The sequence below is a fragment of the Mauremys reevesii genome, linkage group 1, assembly GCF_016161935.1.
Source record: "Mauremys reevesii isolate NIE-2019 linkage group 1, ASM1616193v1, whole genome shotgun sequence".
NCBI lineage: Eukaryota > Metazoa > Chordata > Testudines > Geoemydidae > Mauremys > Mauremys reevesii.
The window spans coordinates 361,409,702-361,426,480 of NC_052623.1; the positions used below are offsets into that span (position 1 = coordinate 361,409,702).

General features: G+C 53.8%; 2 protein-coding genes across 2 annotated transcripts in view; one reads left to right on the forward strand and one right to left on the reverse strand.

The window, feature by feature from the left end:
• The first annotated feature begins 1,038 nt into the window (after positions 1–1,038).
• Positions 1,039–4,972, forward strand: LOC120381102 (olfactory receptor 5V1-like). Its single transcript, XM_039499221.1, has 2 exons — positions 1,039–2,147; positions 4,922–4,972. Exons 1-2 carry the CDS (start codon positions 1,212–1,214, stop codon positions 4,970–4,972), a joined length of 987 nt encoding a protein of 328 aa, XP_039355155.1. The 5' UTR covers positions 1,039–1,211.
• Positions 4,973–6,940: 1,968 nt separating this feature from the next.
• HCLS1 (hematopoietic cell-specific Lyn substrate 1) overlaps positions 6,941–16,779 on the reverse strand; it is a 59,031-nt gene continuing 49,192 nt past the window's right edge. The window contains exons 10-15 of the mRNA XM_039520395.1: positions 16,512–16,581; positions 16,032–16,189; positions 13,205–13,318; positions 11,435–11,765; positions 9,399–9,470; positions 6,941–7,815 (exon numbers count right to left, since the gene is read on the reverse strand). Coding sequence (XP_039376329.1) covers positions 7,679–7,815; positions 9,399–9,470; positions 11,435–11,765; positions 13,205–13,318; positions 16,032–16,189; positions 16,512–16,581 — 882 coding nt within the window. The 3' untranslated portion in view covers positions 6,941–7,678. The remainder of the gene's footprint in view (positions 7,816–9,398; positions 9,471–11,434; positions 11,766–13,204; positions 13,319–16,031; positions 16,190–16,511; positions 16,582–16,779) is intronic.

The window sequence follows — 16,779 nt, forward strand, 5'->3', positions numbered from 1 at the left end:
GACAGCAGTGGGACTTCGACAGCAGCTCCTTTGAATCGGGCCCCACGGTGCCTAAAGCTGGCCCTGGATTATAGCACATAGTTGCTCCTGAATTGAATGTAACAACTTGTGTTGGGCTAAAGCACGTCTTCCAGAAAGGTCTCCAGCCTGGGTTTGAAGACACAATATGGCAAATCCACCACTTCTCTTGGCAGTTTGTTCCAATGGTCAATCGTTCTTGGGTCTTTATTTTTAATTTGAATTTGTCTGGCTTTAATTTCCAGGCAGTGGTTCTTGTTACATCTTTCTCCGCCAGCTACCCTTTACTAGCAGTATTTCCCCCCACAAAGGTACTCACACTTGGCAATCAAGGGAGCTCTTAACCTTCTTTTTGGTCTGCTAAACAAGTCAAGCTCCTGAGTCCCTCAGTGCAAGCCAGTTTAGCCCCAGACCTCAAATGATTGTTGAGCCTTTTCGCTGATCTAGAGCAATCTTGCTGATTGGTAAATGGGAAAGCTTAATATGGCCAAATATAAGGTCATGCACTTAGGAACAAAGAATGTAGCACCCACATGGGGGACAAATATTTGACTATAGATGACTCTTTAATTGAGCAGGCCAAGGCATATCAAGAGCCAATGGCTGGAATAGCTGAAGCTAGACAAATTAACAGGCTGTTAGCTCAGGCAGGCACTGGCCTACCATGCACTCCTCCCTGCATACGTGCCCTGCACAATGTGGTCCCGATCCTGACTAGGAACCTGATCGTTCTGTAAGACACAGGGCTCAGGAAAGACAAAACTAAAGGAGTATTGTGGGGGTGGAAGCTCCTGACAGACTCAAGGTTTGCCTACATTGCAATTAGAAGCCCCCGGCTGGCCCCGTGCCAGCTGACTCAGGCTTGCGGGGCTGGTTCATTGCTGTGTAGACCTTCCTGCACAGGCTGCAGCCTGAGCTCTGGGACCCTCCTACCTCACAGGGTCCTAGAGCCTGGGCTGTAGCCTGAGGCTGGATGTCCACACTGCAGTGAAACACTCCCGCAGCCCAAGCCCTGTGAGCACAAGTGAGCTGGCAGCAGCCAACCTCGGGTGTCTAACCACAGTGTAGACATACCCTAAGTGTCCAGCCCTTCTGCATGTGAAATTGCAGGCGTGCTGCTGAAGGTTCCTGACTCACTCCCTGTCTCTTCTCTCTCCCTGTCCCACCCCCCTCAGACAAACTTTACCAGCTCCATGGAACAGGAGAATCAGACACAGGTGACAGAGTTCATCTTCCTGGGCTTCTCCAGCCTTCTCCATGGCCAGGCCTTCCTCTTCCTGGTGTTCCTGGTGATCTACCTCATCACCCTGGTGGGGAATTCCATGATATTCACCCTCATCCAGCTGGATTCCCATCTTCACAGCCCCATGTACTTTTTACTCAGCCACTTATCCTGCTTGGATATTTGCTTCTCGTCAGTCACAGTCCCCAAGATCCTGGTGAACTTCCTGCGTGAGCAGGAGACCATCTCCTACTGCGCGTGCATGGCCCAGATGTTCTTCCTGATGTCATGCGCGGGAGCCGAGTGTGCACTCCTAGCCGTCATGGCCTATGACCGGTATGCAGCCATCTGCAACCCCCTGCGCTACACTGACATCATGAGCCGGAGGGTGTGCGTCCCACTCGCCATGGGATCCTGGCTCTGGGGTCTCTTGGACTCAGCCATACACACCTTCATGGCCTCCAGCTTATCCTTCTGTGGCGCCAACCAGCTTCACCACATCTTCTGTGATGTCCCTCCCCTGCTGAAGATCGCCTGCAGTGACACCTATGTCAATGAAATGGCGCTTCATGCTGCTAGTGTCTTTGTGGGCCTGAGCCCGTTTCTGCTCATCGTCATCTCCTACCTCTACATCCTGGCAGCCATCCTCAGGATCCGCTCCAACACGGGAAGGCACAAGGCCTTCTCCACCTGCGCCGCACACCTGATCGTGGTCACCATATACTTTGGGATGGCCAACCTCAACTACAATCGCCCCAGCGCAGGCTACTCTGTGGGGGTGGACACCCTGGTCTCCACGCTGTACTGCATTGTCACCCCCATGCTGAATCCCCTCATCTACAGCCTCCGCAACCAGGAAGTGAAGGGGGCCCTGAGGAAGGCTCTGGGGAGCCAGAGGAGGGAATGTGCTTCCCCAGGCAGGCAGTGAGGTAATAAAGGTAATAATTGAAGATATACCAATCTCCTAGAACTGACCTTGAAAGGTCATTGAGTCCAGCCCCCTGCCTTCAATTTTTGCCCCAGATCCCTAAGTGGCCCCCTCAAGGATTGAACTCACAACCCTGGGTTTAGCAGGCCAATGCTCAAACCACTGAGCTATCCCTCCCTGAGGTCCAGACTGAGGTGAGAGCTGGGGAGTGACTCCTGCTCTGCTCTGACTGGGCAGGGAAATGGCTTGTTAGACTTGGCAGCTGTGTAAGGAGCCAGGGGATGGGGCAGAGGGACTCCTTTCACAGCTACCATTGCTAGCAAGGCTCTCTGCCATGTCTTTGAAGCTAAATGGCAAAGTAAGGAAGGAATAGGATACAAGCTAATCTAGAATGCTAGGTTTGTGTCTCTGCTCCTCAAGCTGAGCACGGACTGAGCTCACCAGACTGCTCCGCTGGACCTGCCACTCTGAGATGTGCATCACATTGGAACTCAAGAGAATCACTTACACTGCAGATGAAAATATCCTGACGTGGGCAAACATTACACAGCTGCAGGCGGCAGGGCACATGACAAATGGCCAGCACTTGTGGTATCCTTTTTAGCCGCTGTCTGCGTTTCAAAATGAATAATTACAACCATTTTTAGCACTTCTAGTCTTCAAAGCCCTTGACAGACAGACAGTAACTCATGAACTGCAGGTGGGCTAAGTCACAACTGCATATTTTGCATGTGCAAATCTGCTGCAGCTGTTTGGAAATATAACACCAGGCTTCTCTGCCTGGCTGAGAGAGCAGAAGATGGATAATCAAGGCCTGTCTGTTCTGCATCATGCTCAACCTAAGTCCTGCACAAAGCCCCTAGATTCTGCAAAACTGATGCAGTAGACAGGAGCCACTAGAGTAGCATCAAATTAATAAAAGCCGTCATATGAAATAATTCAATCAGCAAAAATCCCCTCTCCTCCCACCCCCACACTATTGATTTTCATCATATTCAGGTTATTTTAGGCTGCTCCATAATTTTCAGATTTCAAGGTACTGCAGCGTTTTGTATTGAAAATGTAGAACTACAGTACATTTGGGGGAGAGGGATAGCTCAGTGGTTTGAGCATTGGCCTGCTAAACCCAGGGTTGTGAGTTCAATCCTTGAGGGGGCCATTTAAGGAACTGGGGTAAAAATCTGTCTGGGGACTGGTCCTCCTTTGAGCAGGGGGTTGGACTAGATGATGACCTTCTGAGGTCCTTTCCAACCCTAATCTTCTATGATTATGGGAGCTGGGTGCCTGAGCCACAGGGAAGGCAGTTTGGGCTGGGGATAAACACATTCACTTGGTTTCCATACAATCATAAAAGCTAGAAACATAATTGTTGAAAAAGTTGGTATTCTGGGCAGCAGGGGCTGGGCTATTGCAGGGCAGACAGGATCATTTCACACTTTCTACAGGGTGAGGCAGAGTCACTGATCGCTCCGCTCCCCTCCCATCCCTGGCAGATGGGTGCTGGAAGGTTGCTTCCCTCTACAGGGCACCCAAGGCTGGAAGAGGAAGGGGTTGGGGGAATTGAGTGTGGGCAGCTTCTTCCATGAGAGAACTCCTAGCACTGCCCTGACATCACTTCCTCCCTGGGATGCCATCTGGCTAGGTGCCAACAGGGGGCACCCCTTAGCCATTTCTGGAAAGAATGTTTATGTAACCTGGGGGTGGAGTTTGCCCCTTGGCACCAGCTGGATTACAGACACCTCCCCCTGCATCTACAGCCATTTTCATGGCTCCCATTTGATTGGATGTATTTGCACTCCCCTGCCCCAGAAGAACAGACCTGCCCCCGCGTCACTGGGCCCTGTCCGCCAGAGCCTCTAGAGACAGGACAGTGGAACGTTAAACTGTATGACACTGTTCAGCCACTAGGTGACACCAAGTATCAAACGTTTTCCAAGCTGACCTGTCACTGCATTGACTGAGCTCATGAGGAGCAGATCTGGAGTGCCTCTGGCGCAGATGCAAGCTCTGCAGCTCGTCCGTACCTGGTACAGGAACATGACAGACCGGGGCACCAGGCAGACAACACAAGAAATAAATAGCAAATGCTTCCAAGAGTCCAGACGTTCCTGAGGAGAGGGGACAGGACAAATTACTGCAGGGAAACGGCTCCAAAATAAAACACACAATTGCCTTCCTGTGTCTGTAAAGAGTGCTGGTAGCAATGTCACTCTGTGTTAGCTGGCTTGGTGCCCAGCGCCAAACAGGGACCTTACGCTACTTCCAAGATGCTTGAGTCGTCCATATCTGTGAAGCTCCCAGAGACCCTCAGCTAAGAGGTGCTGGCACAAGTGGAGTGAGCGCTGATAGCCAAGGGCTCTGCTGCTTGTTGCTGAAGCTGTCATTCATGTGCTGTGATTTGTTCTTACAGCTTAGCCTGTGCAAGGTAGCTGCTCTGCTGTTATTAAACAGCCCCGGGTTGGGTTATTACTGCTCTGATGGTATTTAAATGGCTCTAAAGTAGTAGTTAGCAAATCCTAGCCTGGGGATTGTGGGCCTGGCTCAGCAGCTGCCAGGATGGTGGTTGGTGTGAGGTACATGAGTCTGTTTGCTCTTCAACAGAAGGGCTTGTATTGGATTTCTCTTGTATACGATAAAAAGAAATGGCACACACATTACCCATCCTACTCCAGTTCGGTCTGTTCCCTGCACCCTGTTGTGCATTAGGCTTGGGGCAAGCGGTGAGAGTTACCCAGATCTCTCTTGTGTAACAGGCCAACCCCAGGGTGGGCACCCTGCAGACGCACTGTAACAAATCCCAATAAAGGCTCCCAGAACTGGTGCATGTGCTGTGGTCACTGGGGTTGGTGGGTGGGCTCCAAAGGGGATGGAAGCAGAGGCGGCTCCAGGCCCCAGCACGCCAAGCGTGTGCTTGGGGTGGCATGCCGCGGGGGGCGCTCTGCTGGTCGCCGGGAGGGCGGCAGGCAGACAGCCTTCGGCAGCATGCCTGCAGAGGGTCTGCTGGTCCCGTGGCTCCGGTGGGCCTCCCGCAGGCGTGCCTGCAGAGGTTCTGCTGGTCCCGCGGCTTCGGTGGGCCTCCCGCAGGCGTGCCTGCAGAGGGTCTGCTGGTCCCGCGGCTTCGGTGGGCCTCCCGCAGGCGTGCCTGCAGAGGGTCTGCTGGTCCCGCGGCTTCGGTGGGCCTCCCGCAGGCGTGCCTGCAGAGGGTCCGCTGGTCCCGCGGCTCCAGTGGGCCTCCCGCAGGCGTGCCTGCAGAGGTTCTGCTGGTCCCGCGGCTTCGGTGGGCCTCCCGCAGGCGTGCCTGCAGAGGGTCTGCTGGTCCCGCGGCTTCGGTGGAGCTGCGGAACCAGTGGACCCTCCGCAGGCACGCCTGCGGGAGGTCCATCGGAGCCGCGGGACCGGCGACCGGCAGAGCACCTCCCGTGGCATGCCGCTGTTCTTAGGGCGGCAAAATGTCTAGCGCCGCCCCGGATGGAAGGATGAGACACAGGGATGGAAGGGCTCTGGGAGGCCCTGACTCAGTTTTACATTGCTTCCAAGGGGAATAAGGAGCTCAGGGTTTGGTGCCAAGGGCCAGATTAGCCCTGGCTCTTGCCAATGGGACACAAGGCGCCTCCCCCTCCCACTGCGTACATAAAAGGGTCAGCGACACATGCTAATCATGCCGGGGAGGGAGTAGGTTGGGCCATGGCCCTAGGGTGACCAGATGTCCCGATAATATCAGCACCGTCCAGATATTCGGGTCTTTATCTTATATAGGACCCTATTGTCACACACATACACACGCCCATCCTGATTTTTCACACTTGCTCTCTGGTCACCCTCCACAGCCCTTTCCCCACCCACACCTCAGCCCGCGGGGTGACTAGGTGCACTGAGGTAGCAGGTGGCCCCCACTCAAGGGATACTGCAGCTTGCGCCCCTTTGCCACCATTCCTGTAAGCTGGAGAGCTGGGTGGGGGTAGTGCTTGTGTTTTAGGCACCAGTCCTCCCTGAGCTGCCCCAGCTCCAGGCTGGGGATACACACACAGTTCAGCTCGGGGGGCTGTTACAGCGCAGCTTGCTAATAACAGCACATGGGGTTCACATCCCATTGGTACCCCACTCCGCCCCCGACCTCTGGCTGCAGGTAACCTGGCCCTAGATCCACAGATTTAAGGCCAATTATCTGGTCTGACCTCCTGCCTAATGCAGACCAGAGAATTTTACCCAGTGATTCCTGTCTCCAGCCCAAAAACTTGTGGTTGAACTAGACTGACTCAGAGAGGACTCCAAGCTTGATTCAAAGACTCCAACTGATGGACAATGTACTACATCCCTGGGCCCATGTCCCACTGGTTAATTACACTCACTCTAAGCAAAAAAAGAGTTTATTTTCCAAGTAGAAATGTTCTATTACCCCTGTGCATTAGCTCTTGTTCTGCCAGTGTCTGCTCCGTTAAACAGCTCTCTGCTATCAGACCTAGCTCATGCTCAAGTCACCTCTCAACCTTCTTTTGCTGCATCCGATGAAGTGGGCTGTAGCCCACGAAAAAAGCATATGCTCAAATAAATTTGTTAGTCTCTAAGATGCCACAAGTGCTCCTGTTCTTTTTGTGAATACAGACTAACACAGCTGCTACTCTGAAACTCTAAGGTCTGTTCCCAGAACTTGTCTCGTGCTTCTCTGAACCCTTTCTAATGTTGCCAATATCCTTTTCCTTTTACCCCAGAACTGGACGCGGTATCCAGCAACGGTTTCACCGGACAGAGGATCAAAAGGCAGGAAGTCTAAGGCCTTAGCAAGATTCTCCTTTATTGTCTGCCTCTGCACAGGCACCTCCCATTTAATGGAACAGCATGTTACAGCCAAAATCACACTTTCAACACAGGAGAACTTGGTGAGATTAGTGCAGGCGAAAGGTTCTCAGTTCCCCACCCTGGAGGCTGAAGTCCTGTTTACCCCCAGGCAGCAAAATCTCAAGCCTCCCTCTCCTACTTGCCGTTGTGCTTTACCCTGGCCTGAGCTGAACCCCTCGGAGTGTTACAAGGACTTCGTTCCTCATGGCACATTCTGCTCTTGGTCTCTGGGATGGCTGCCATGCATGGGATGGTTTCTGTTACACAGATACAGGGGCACCTGGAATTGGGCTAAGCCACACAGTGCATGCAGAAGACTTTGCTGATTACTAGCCAGGGGTTCATCTTAAATGAGAGCCTAGAGGGAAAGGCCCCGTATCCCATTCCCCACTCCCCTGGGGCAGCCAGTGCCCCCACCCTGGGGCTGGATTGGAACCAGCACCTCCAAGAGGGGAAAGGCCCCACGCCCCATTATTTACCTACCCACCCACCCACCACTCCCACGTGGGCCACCCTGACCCCCAGTATCCTATTTGTCATTTCTTGTTAGTTTCGCCCTCATGCAGGTGTGCTGGGCTGAGCTGAGCTGCTCACTGGAACGTGGCCCTAGCGACACATAAAGCGCTGAAGCAGTAAGAGGTAGCAGCGCAGAGGGGTTCGGGCAATGGCAGGTCTCATTGAAGTAGCTTCACATAATTAGCTGGAAAGAGGCCAACTCTGCCATGGCAGTGTCCCCGCCACCAGCCCTCGTCCACTATCTCGATGTGAGTGATGGTGTCATTGGGGTCGAAGGAAATTTCATCGTCACCTTCTGCAAAAATGAAAGCGGAAAATGAGGCACAGTGCGATTTGCTCTTGGGGGCAAAGACACCTTGGGGAGGGTGGGGGGCAAAACTTACCCCACGGGGAGTACAGCGGAAGCCACCACCACATCCAGGCAGGCCTCCCCTCCTCTCCACTTACATCCCACACCAGTGGTTCCCCCGCCTCTCCTTCCTCAGTGTCCCATCCCAGCATAGGACCATAGGAAATGACAGACTGGATCAGACCCACGGCCCATCTAGTTTGGTATCAAGCTCTGTCAGTGGCTGGTACCAGATGCCTCAGAGGAGTGCACAAGAACAGGGCAGAAGCAGAGTACCCCTGCCCCACATTAGGTCTCATTCTGGTCTCTAAGGGTACGTCTACACTGCAATCAAAGACCCGCAGCACAGCAATAGCTGGCCCAAGTCAGCTGACTCAGGCTCGGGCTGGGGGGCTAAAAATTGCAGTTTATCTGTTCGGCCTTGAGCAAGGGGGGTGGGTCTCAGAGCTCAGGCGTCAGCCCCGGCCCAAATATCTACTCTGCAATATTTAGGCCCACTGCCTGAGCCCTGCTAACCTGAGTCAACTGACCCATGCTCTGAGACTTGGTGCCGCGGGTCTTGGATTGCAGTGTGACTAGGATTGCCAACCCTCCTGGTTTCGCTGGGAGTTGCTGGGAGAATGGGGCTCTATCTCCTGGAGGCTACTGAAGCCAAACCAGGAGATTTTAGGCCACTAAAAGTCCTCTGCAGCTCCCATTGACTGGGAACTGCAGCCAATGGCAGCTGTGGGGGCAGTGCCTGCAAGCCGGGGTGGTGCCTACAGGCAGAGGCAGTGTAGGGACGTGCTGGCCACTTCCGGGAGCAGCGCACGGAAGGGGCAGCACGCAGAGCACCCTGGTCCCGCTTACTTTGGGCGGCTCCCAGTCTGTGGTGCAGTGGGGCTAATGCAGGCTCAGTGCCCGCAGCTCCTATTGGCTGCAGTTTCCGGCCAATGGGAGCTGTGGAGTTGGCGCTCAGGGAATGGGCAGCACGTGGAGCCCCCTGACCCCCCCCCAGGGGCTCTAGGGATGTGCCGGCTGCTTCTGGGAGTGGCAAAGGGCCAAGGCAGGCAGGGAGCCTGCCTTAGCCCTGCTGTGCCTCCAACTGGGAGCCGCCCAAGGTACGTGCCGCCTGGCCAAAGCCCGCACCCCTCATCTCCGCCCGCACCCCAGAGCCCCCTCCTGCACCCCAACCCCCTGCCCCGGCCCAGTGAAGGTGAGTGAGGGTAGGGGAGAGTGAGCAACGGAGGGAGGAGGGATGGAGTGAGCGGGGCGGGACCTCAGAGAAGGGGCAAGGGTGGGGCCTCAGGGAAGGGCAAGCGTGTTTGGGTTTGTGTGATTAGACAGTTGGCAACCCTAAGTGTGATGTACCCTCATAGCTAGAGACTGGCTTAGGCCTTGAAGCATGAGGTTAATATTGCATCGTTATTCAGGGAGAACTCTCCCCTCCCCTTCCCCTACATGCCATCCAGGCTGACCCCTCCCACATCTTCCCATACAGGCAGATCACCTCCTTCCCCCTACTCCCCAGGCCAAGCAGACAGACTCACCTCCTTGGTAATCATACAGAGCCACAGCAGAAATCCCAGCATCATCCGCCTCGTACACATTCTCACATACTTCTGCAGGAAAACACCAGAGGGTAGCTCAGGAGAGGCAGCCCCAAACCATGCACAGACCCTGCCAGATTTACAGGGGTGATCTCTGCCTCCCCTGCTGAGCCTCAGTTCTCATCATCGGGGAAAGGGCTCATCCCTTCTCAGAGTGGCTGTTGTCTCTGCGGAAAAGGGCCAGACCGGACAGAGCACTCCCTGCACCTCTCGGTCCTTAGCCAGGGCACAAGATGGATTAGGGTGACCAAATGTCCCGATTTTATAGGGACAGTCCCGATTTTGGGGTCTTTTTCTTATATAGGCTCCTATTACCCCCCACCCCCTGTCCCAATTTTTCACACTTGCTGTCTGGTCACCCTAAGATGGATGCACTGGCTGACACTTACCACAAGGCAGTTAGGCACCCAGCTCCCACTGAATGGGGACGAGAAGTGCCTTACAATGCAATGCACAAAAGCCAGCACATTAGGCGGGAAGCCAGCTAAGCTAGCCACTGGTAGCGGCCTTGCCCTGGGCCATGCACTGTCTGGTACTCGCTCAGGGGAGGGTCCTAGATGCTGCCAAACAGAGAGGGTCCAGGTGCTTGGCCAAAAGCAGGCCAGGACACAGCCTGGCTGGGCCAAAGAGCCGTAGCCAAACTCGCTTTCACTTGGGCTCCCAGGCCCAGGCAAAGTGTTCAGTGTTCAGCTCTGTGATCCAGCTTTGTTAGCCACCTCCCACAACAAGTGCCCATGTGCTCCACGCTGGTGCCTCTCCCGGTGCCCAGAATCTGCTCCATGGGCTGGCAGGATGCAGGGCTCTTCTCAGTTGTTTCTTTCTGCGCGGATGCAGGGCCAGCACTGGGCACTGTCTCCTGCACATGCTGGGTACCGACAAGGTGGGCAGGAAGGTGCTAGTTATTTTGGTTTGTTAAAATTAGCCTCTTGCATTGTATCAAACTGATCCTTTGCCATCTACAACTAAACAGCACCACCCCTTGCCCCATCATCCCTTCTGAGCCCCTGGGACACTGGGGTAAAAGCTGACGGGGATTTGGCTGCACACTCCTAGCAGGCATGAAAACCTCAGCCACAGACCAGACAGTGTACCATGTGAGCCAGGGCCGGCTACAGCTTTTTTGCCACCCCAAGCGGCGAAGCGGGGGGAGTAGGGGGAGATAAACCCGTGATCGGCGGCACTTTGGCGGCAGCTCCACCGCGCTGCTTTCATTTTTCGGCAGCAATTTGGCGGCGGATCCTTCGCTCTGAGAAGGACTGAGGGACCTGCCGCCGAATTGCCACCGAAGACCTGGACGTGCCGCCCCTTTCCATTGGCCTTTCCAAGCACCAGCTTTCTTCGCTGGTGCCTGGAGCCGGCCCTGCTGTGAGCTACAAGGGAGCACGTGCCACTCAGCTCCACTCGCTCAGAATGGCCTGCTGGCAGCCACACCCTTTGAAACCAGCAGGTATCAACTCTGAAGGCCTCACACCAGGAAGGTGCAGGCTCTAAATCACTTAGGCATTTGTAGGTCAATGTCAGTTCTTTGAACTGCAGCTGGAAATGAACCAAATCAGCACAGACTTTGGGGCATGGCTGGAAATCACTCCCTGCAAAACACAGCACTTAGCGCTGAATTGCACCAGAACACCCTGCATTGTCCCATCTTTGGCGAGCCCACCCTGGCCCCTCTTGAGCAGCTGAGTCTATTGCCGGCCCAGGACTAGCTGAGCTGGTCTCAGAACTTAGAGCAGGGCAGTGCTCTGTGTACCCCCCATCCCGTCACCATTTCTCCCAACTGGAGGAGCAAAGCAGGCTGCCCCCAGCAAGGCTCCCCACGGTGTCTGGGGAGGACAATCGCTGCAGAGCAACATGATGATGGGTTTCTCTCTGACGTTTTTATGGCACCATAGTGCCTGCCTGGCCTGGCTCTGAAGTGCAGACAGACACCTGCATCCCTAGAGACATGCCCCAGGAGCTCATTCCCTGTCACTCACCAGGGCAGGGAATGTTCCTGATGCTGCTGGATGCACTCTCTGGGGGGATCTCCTCATAGTCCTCACTCGTATCGACATTCTCATCGTAGATGGCCTCCGACTCCCTCGAGGGCTCCGGCAGCTCCTCATAGTCTCTGTCCACATCAGCACCATTGTTATCGTCTGAGGGCTCTGGCAGCTCCTCATAGTCCCCTTGCAGATCCACGCTGTCGGCATAGATGGCCTCCTCCTCATGCGATTCCTCATGCAGCTTGCTGGAACCTTCCTCCAGGTCTGAGGGCCGCGGTGGCAGTGCAGGGGGCTGCTCCTCATCCTGTACGTCTGCCTCTTGCTGTGCAGTGAGGGAAGAATGGGAAACTAACCCATGTCAAGTATAAACTGTGGGGCAGGGACTCGACCTGCGTGTGACTGTGCATCGCCAGTATTAAGGGGTCTGATCCCTGAGAGGGGGGCTACCTGCATACAGATGGTGCCCGCTGCTTTTAACGAAGGGCTTTTAACGAAACATCCCAATAAGAGACTTAAGCAGCTGCCCAAGAACTGTGCAGAGCCACAGGACATGAGCTTTACCTGGCAGGTGCCAATCTCACTACTGGCAAAACTGCCATTTGTAAGCTAGTCCCAAGGGAAGGGAGCTGCTGGAAACCACAAACCAGCTGAAACCCTGTGGTTTAAAAATGGCTGAGCCAGTTTAAACCAAATGCTGATAAAAAACAACACCCACACTCCCCGACTACAGCAAGGCAATTTGGGGCAAGTGCTGTCAGGCTTGTGTGTCTTGTCCAGCTGCTATACAAGCGATACCATAGCACATTTAAATGGTAACAGGAAACATGAGCTGATTACATTCAATATGGGCAGAGATCAGACCCAATCAGCAATATAGATCTGTCTCACCAAGCGTGTGCGTGTGTCAAGCTCTGAAGAATGCAGGTGACACACTACATATTACAGCTATAGCATAAAGACTGAGAAATCACCTCTGAGAGAAGATTGGTGGCGAGTGTGTGTGTGTGTGTGTGTTGAAGTATAGAAGTGTAGACATTATGTTGGAACCTTATATTTAAGTGTATATAACAGCAACAAAGTGAGAGGTCTGTATGAGGCACAGCAGTATACGTATGGCCTAACAGCTTTTGGTTAAAAGTTATTCATAGCATTCCAAATACTAGTCACAAGGTGTTCTGTGGCCATAAAGAGCAGTGTGGCTCTCTCTCTTTGAAGCTGCTGGAAGCTATTAACACCTACTTGCCAGGATTTTACACACACTAGTCCTGAGGTTGAACTGACTCTGTGCATGCTTCCTGAAGAGTCCTGAAAAGCTGGCTCTGGCCTGTGCTTTAGCAGAGCATTAAGCTGAGGTGCAGAAAGACTTAGTGTGCACTTTTATAACATTGCTGCAGCAGCTCCCTGCCCCATTACAGACATGTGGGCCCAGCCCAGCATTATCAACATCTGGTACTATCCAGAGCCACTTAGAACTGGAACCATTCTCCCAGTGTTGCAGGCCTCTCGTGCTGCCCTGTGAAATCTCTTCTGCCCCTCACCTGTGCTTCAGGCATTTGCCCACTCAGCTGCTGCTGACCCCTCCCCTGAGTCCAGTTCCAGATTTGGTCTGCAGAAGGGTGGAAGAGTAAAGTGCCCAGTAGCCATGACCCCCTCCCCACACTGCCCTCCCTTCATAGTAACAGCCCTCCCCTCCCACCGATTCTGACCTACACGCTGTCCTTCCCCGGCAGCTGTGGCCCTTACCCAGTGCTGCCCCCGTACCTGCTGTGTCTGTGGACTAGGCAGCATTGCTGGTTCTTTGCAAACCCTCCTGGGTACCAGAGCTGGTGTGGGACCTGGCTTGTTACGTTTTGTCTCCTCACTCTCCTGGGTTTCCTTTCAGGAAAGAGATCATCAACACCATTCAGTCTTTTTGCACAGGATCCAGAGTGACTCCCTTTCCTACTCTTGATGGGACAGTTTACACACAAGCCTCAATCTCCTCCCTCTGGAGCCTGTCCCATTTCCCATAAACCCCACTCAGGAGATTAACGGACCTAATGGCGATGGATCCATTGCTCGTGTGAGACCGGCAGGAATCAGCCTCAGGAAGGGTCCACTCAGCAGGAACATAGGTGCAGGAACTAGGGGTGCTGGGGGTGCTGCCGCACCCCCTGGCTTGAAGTGGTTTCCAGTATATACAGGATTTACATCTTGGTTCAATGGCTCTCAGCACCCCCACTATACAAATTGTTCCAGCACCTCTGAGCAGGAATGCTTCTCATTCAGGAAGCCTCCACCCCCCATCCATGTGCCAGAAAGGGCCACAGTGTGGGGAAAGGCTGAGACCAGTCCCCAGTGCTCTGTGGAGGGAAAGCAGGTATCTGGTCACGTAGTAGAAATGGAGAACTGGAAGGGACCTCAAGGGTCCTGCGCTGAGTCAGGACCAAGTAAACCCTAGACTATCCCTGACAAGTATTTGTCCAACCTGTTTTTAACTACGGGGATTCCACAACCTCTCTTGGAAGCCTGTATCAGAACTTAACTACCTGTAAGTTTTACCTAATATCTAACCTAAATCTCCTTTGCGGCAAATAAACCTATTACTTCTTGTCCTGCCTTCTGTGGCCGTGGAGAACAATTGATCACAGTGCTCTTTGTAAGAGCCTTTAACATATTGGAAGACTTATCAGGTCCCTCCCTCCCTCTTCTTTTCTCAAGATTAAACGTGTCCAGTTTTTAAAACCTTTCCTCATAGGTCAAGTTTTCAAAAAACTTTTATCATTTTTGTTGCTCTTCATTGGATTCTTTGCAATTTGTCCACATCTTTCCTAAAGTGTGGAACTCACAATGACATTAGCCTTTTATGCAACTGCATCACATTATTGACTTATATTCAATTTGTGATGCACTAGAACCCCCAGATCCTTTTCAGCAGAACTGCCACCTACCCAGTTGTTCCCCATTTTATAGTTTTGCATTTAATTTTTCCTTTCTAGGTGTGGTACTTTGCACTTGTCTTTGCTGAATTTCATCTTGATTTCGACCAATATTCCAATTTGTGATGGTCATTTTGAATTCTAAACCTATCTTCCAAAGTCCTAGCAACCCCTCCCAGGTTGGTGTCATCCACGATGTTATAAGCATCTATACTCTCCACTCCATTACCAAAATCATTAATGAAAATATTGAAATATTTTGAATATTCAAATATATTAAAATATCGAAATATTGAATAAGCACAGTCCCCTGCAAGACCCTACTAGCTACATCCCCCCAGTATGTCAGTCTTGGGGGCATATAAGGTGGACTCAAAACTGTGGTCTGTGCATCTGGGTCAAGAAGAATCCAGTCCCTGCACTGGGCAGTGGGGAGGGCCCTGCCTGGTGCTGGGATGAATCCGGTCCATGCATTGGGGTCATGGGGAGCAGGAAGGGCCATGTCTGGTGCTGAAGTGAGTCTGGTCCATGTGTCAGGGAGTGGTGAGGGCCCTGCCTGGTGCTGGGATGAGTCCGGTTCATGTAGACAGTGCTATGTTGATGGGAGAGCTTCTCCCATCGACATAGCTACTGCTTCTCAGGGAGGTGGAGTACCTATGCCAACAGGAGAAGCTCTCCCATCAGCATATGTACCTGTGTCACTAAACACTATAGAGGCGCTGCTGCAGTGCTATAGGTGTGGACAAACTCTAAAGGTCGGTATAACTATGTTGATTTGCCACACCCCTGAGTGATGCAGTTATACCATCATAAGTTTGTAGTGTAGACCAGGGCTCAGAAAGAAGAGAAAGATTCTCCCATAGGGCTCCAAGTGCTGGAGGGCTGATGTCTCCTTTCCCAGTTGCTATGGTAACCAGCTTTTCAACATTAAAAAACGGGACACATGCAGGAGCCCCGCCGCCTCTGTGGCCCCTCCCCCTGCTCCTCCTCTTCCTCTCTGAGGTCCCAGCCCATGGCCAGGCCAGAAGTCAGATTGAGTCCATAGTAAGAGCCACCCAGGGAGCTCAGGCCGCTGTGAGGAGCCCCAGATCCTCCACTTGCCCTGGGTGGGGGGGCCTGAGAGAAGCACCCAGCCCGTGTGCCCATCCCCAGGGCATGCCCCCCCCCAGGGCAGGTGGAGAGTCTGAGGATCCCCGGGCAGCTCCTTTCACGGTCCGGCAGCCTGGTCATGGCCGGAGCCTTGTGGGGAAGAGGACGAGCAGCGAGGGACGGAGCCTCATGGCAAGGGGGGACTAAGGCCCACCTCAGCCCCCTCACTGGGAAGAGTCTGGGGCCCACCCCAAGCCTTGGGCAGTTGTGGAGCAGCACTTCAGGGAGTCCAGGACAAATGCTGCCTCAGAGACAATTCGGGATGGGTGGTCACTCTAGTGTGTGTCTGCCCTGAGGCAGGCAGATCAGGCACTGGCCTGGAAATCAGGATGCCTGGCTCCAACACTAACTGGTTGAGGGGATTCAGGCAAGTCCCTGCCCGCTCTGAGAGAGGGGGACAATGCTGCTGTGCTCCTGTGTCCACAGCCTGGCTGTGCCCCCTTCAGCACACAGCCCCCAGAGCCTGGCCCTGCCGGGGGGACAGGACAGCACTTGCCGTGGCTGGGCATTGGGCCTCTCACCTGCTGCTTCTGCTGCTGCTGCTGGGCTGCCTGGCGCTCCCGCTGCTCCCGGGCCTGGCGCCTCACTTGTTCCTCCTCCACCCGCTTCCTATTTTCTTCGTCAGCTGACTTGGCCATGCTTTCGAATCGTGACTTCAGGCTTCTGGCTCCACTGGAGGCTGCACAGAGAAATGGCTTCTCAGGAACAGGCACCCAGGGTTAGCTTGCTGGGACACACCACTCAACTGGCCTCCCGTCTCCACAGGACAACCCCCCCGGGTTCCCCCTCCATCTTAATGGGCTGCCTCCATCCCGCCCCAGGCCAAACCCCTGACTCCATCATCTCCTCCCTCCAGCCTGCAGGCCAAACCTGCACAACCCCCTAGCCACATGCCCGGTGCGGAGTTTCTGACTGCAGAGGCAGTAGGAACAGTCATGGAATACAGTCTCTTCCCAGCTGCAGGGCCAGGGAAGATGTCTGGTTGTTTCCGAGTGTCTTACCTGCCTCCACAGGTTTGGTCTTCTCATATGAAGAAGTTGGAGCTTCCATCTCATTAAAGCCAGCAGCGCTCTGAAAAGGGAAGAGAATGGCACATCCAGCATGCCAGGGAAAAGATGCAGCAGAACCAGAGTCCCCAGGGCAATGGCCCAGCCAGACACCCATCTGGATTCTTTTCCCAGTTCTGCTACTGGTCTGCTGTGTGACACTGGGTGAGTCACATCTCTCTATGCCTCAGTTTCCCCACTCTATAGCACCTCGGAAGCTTGG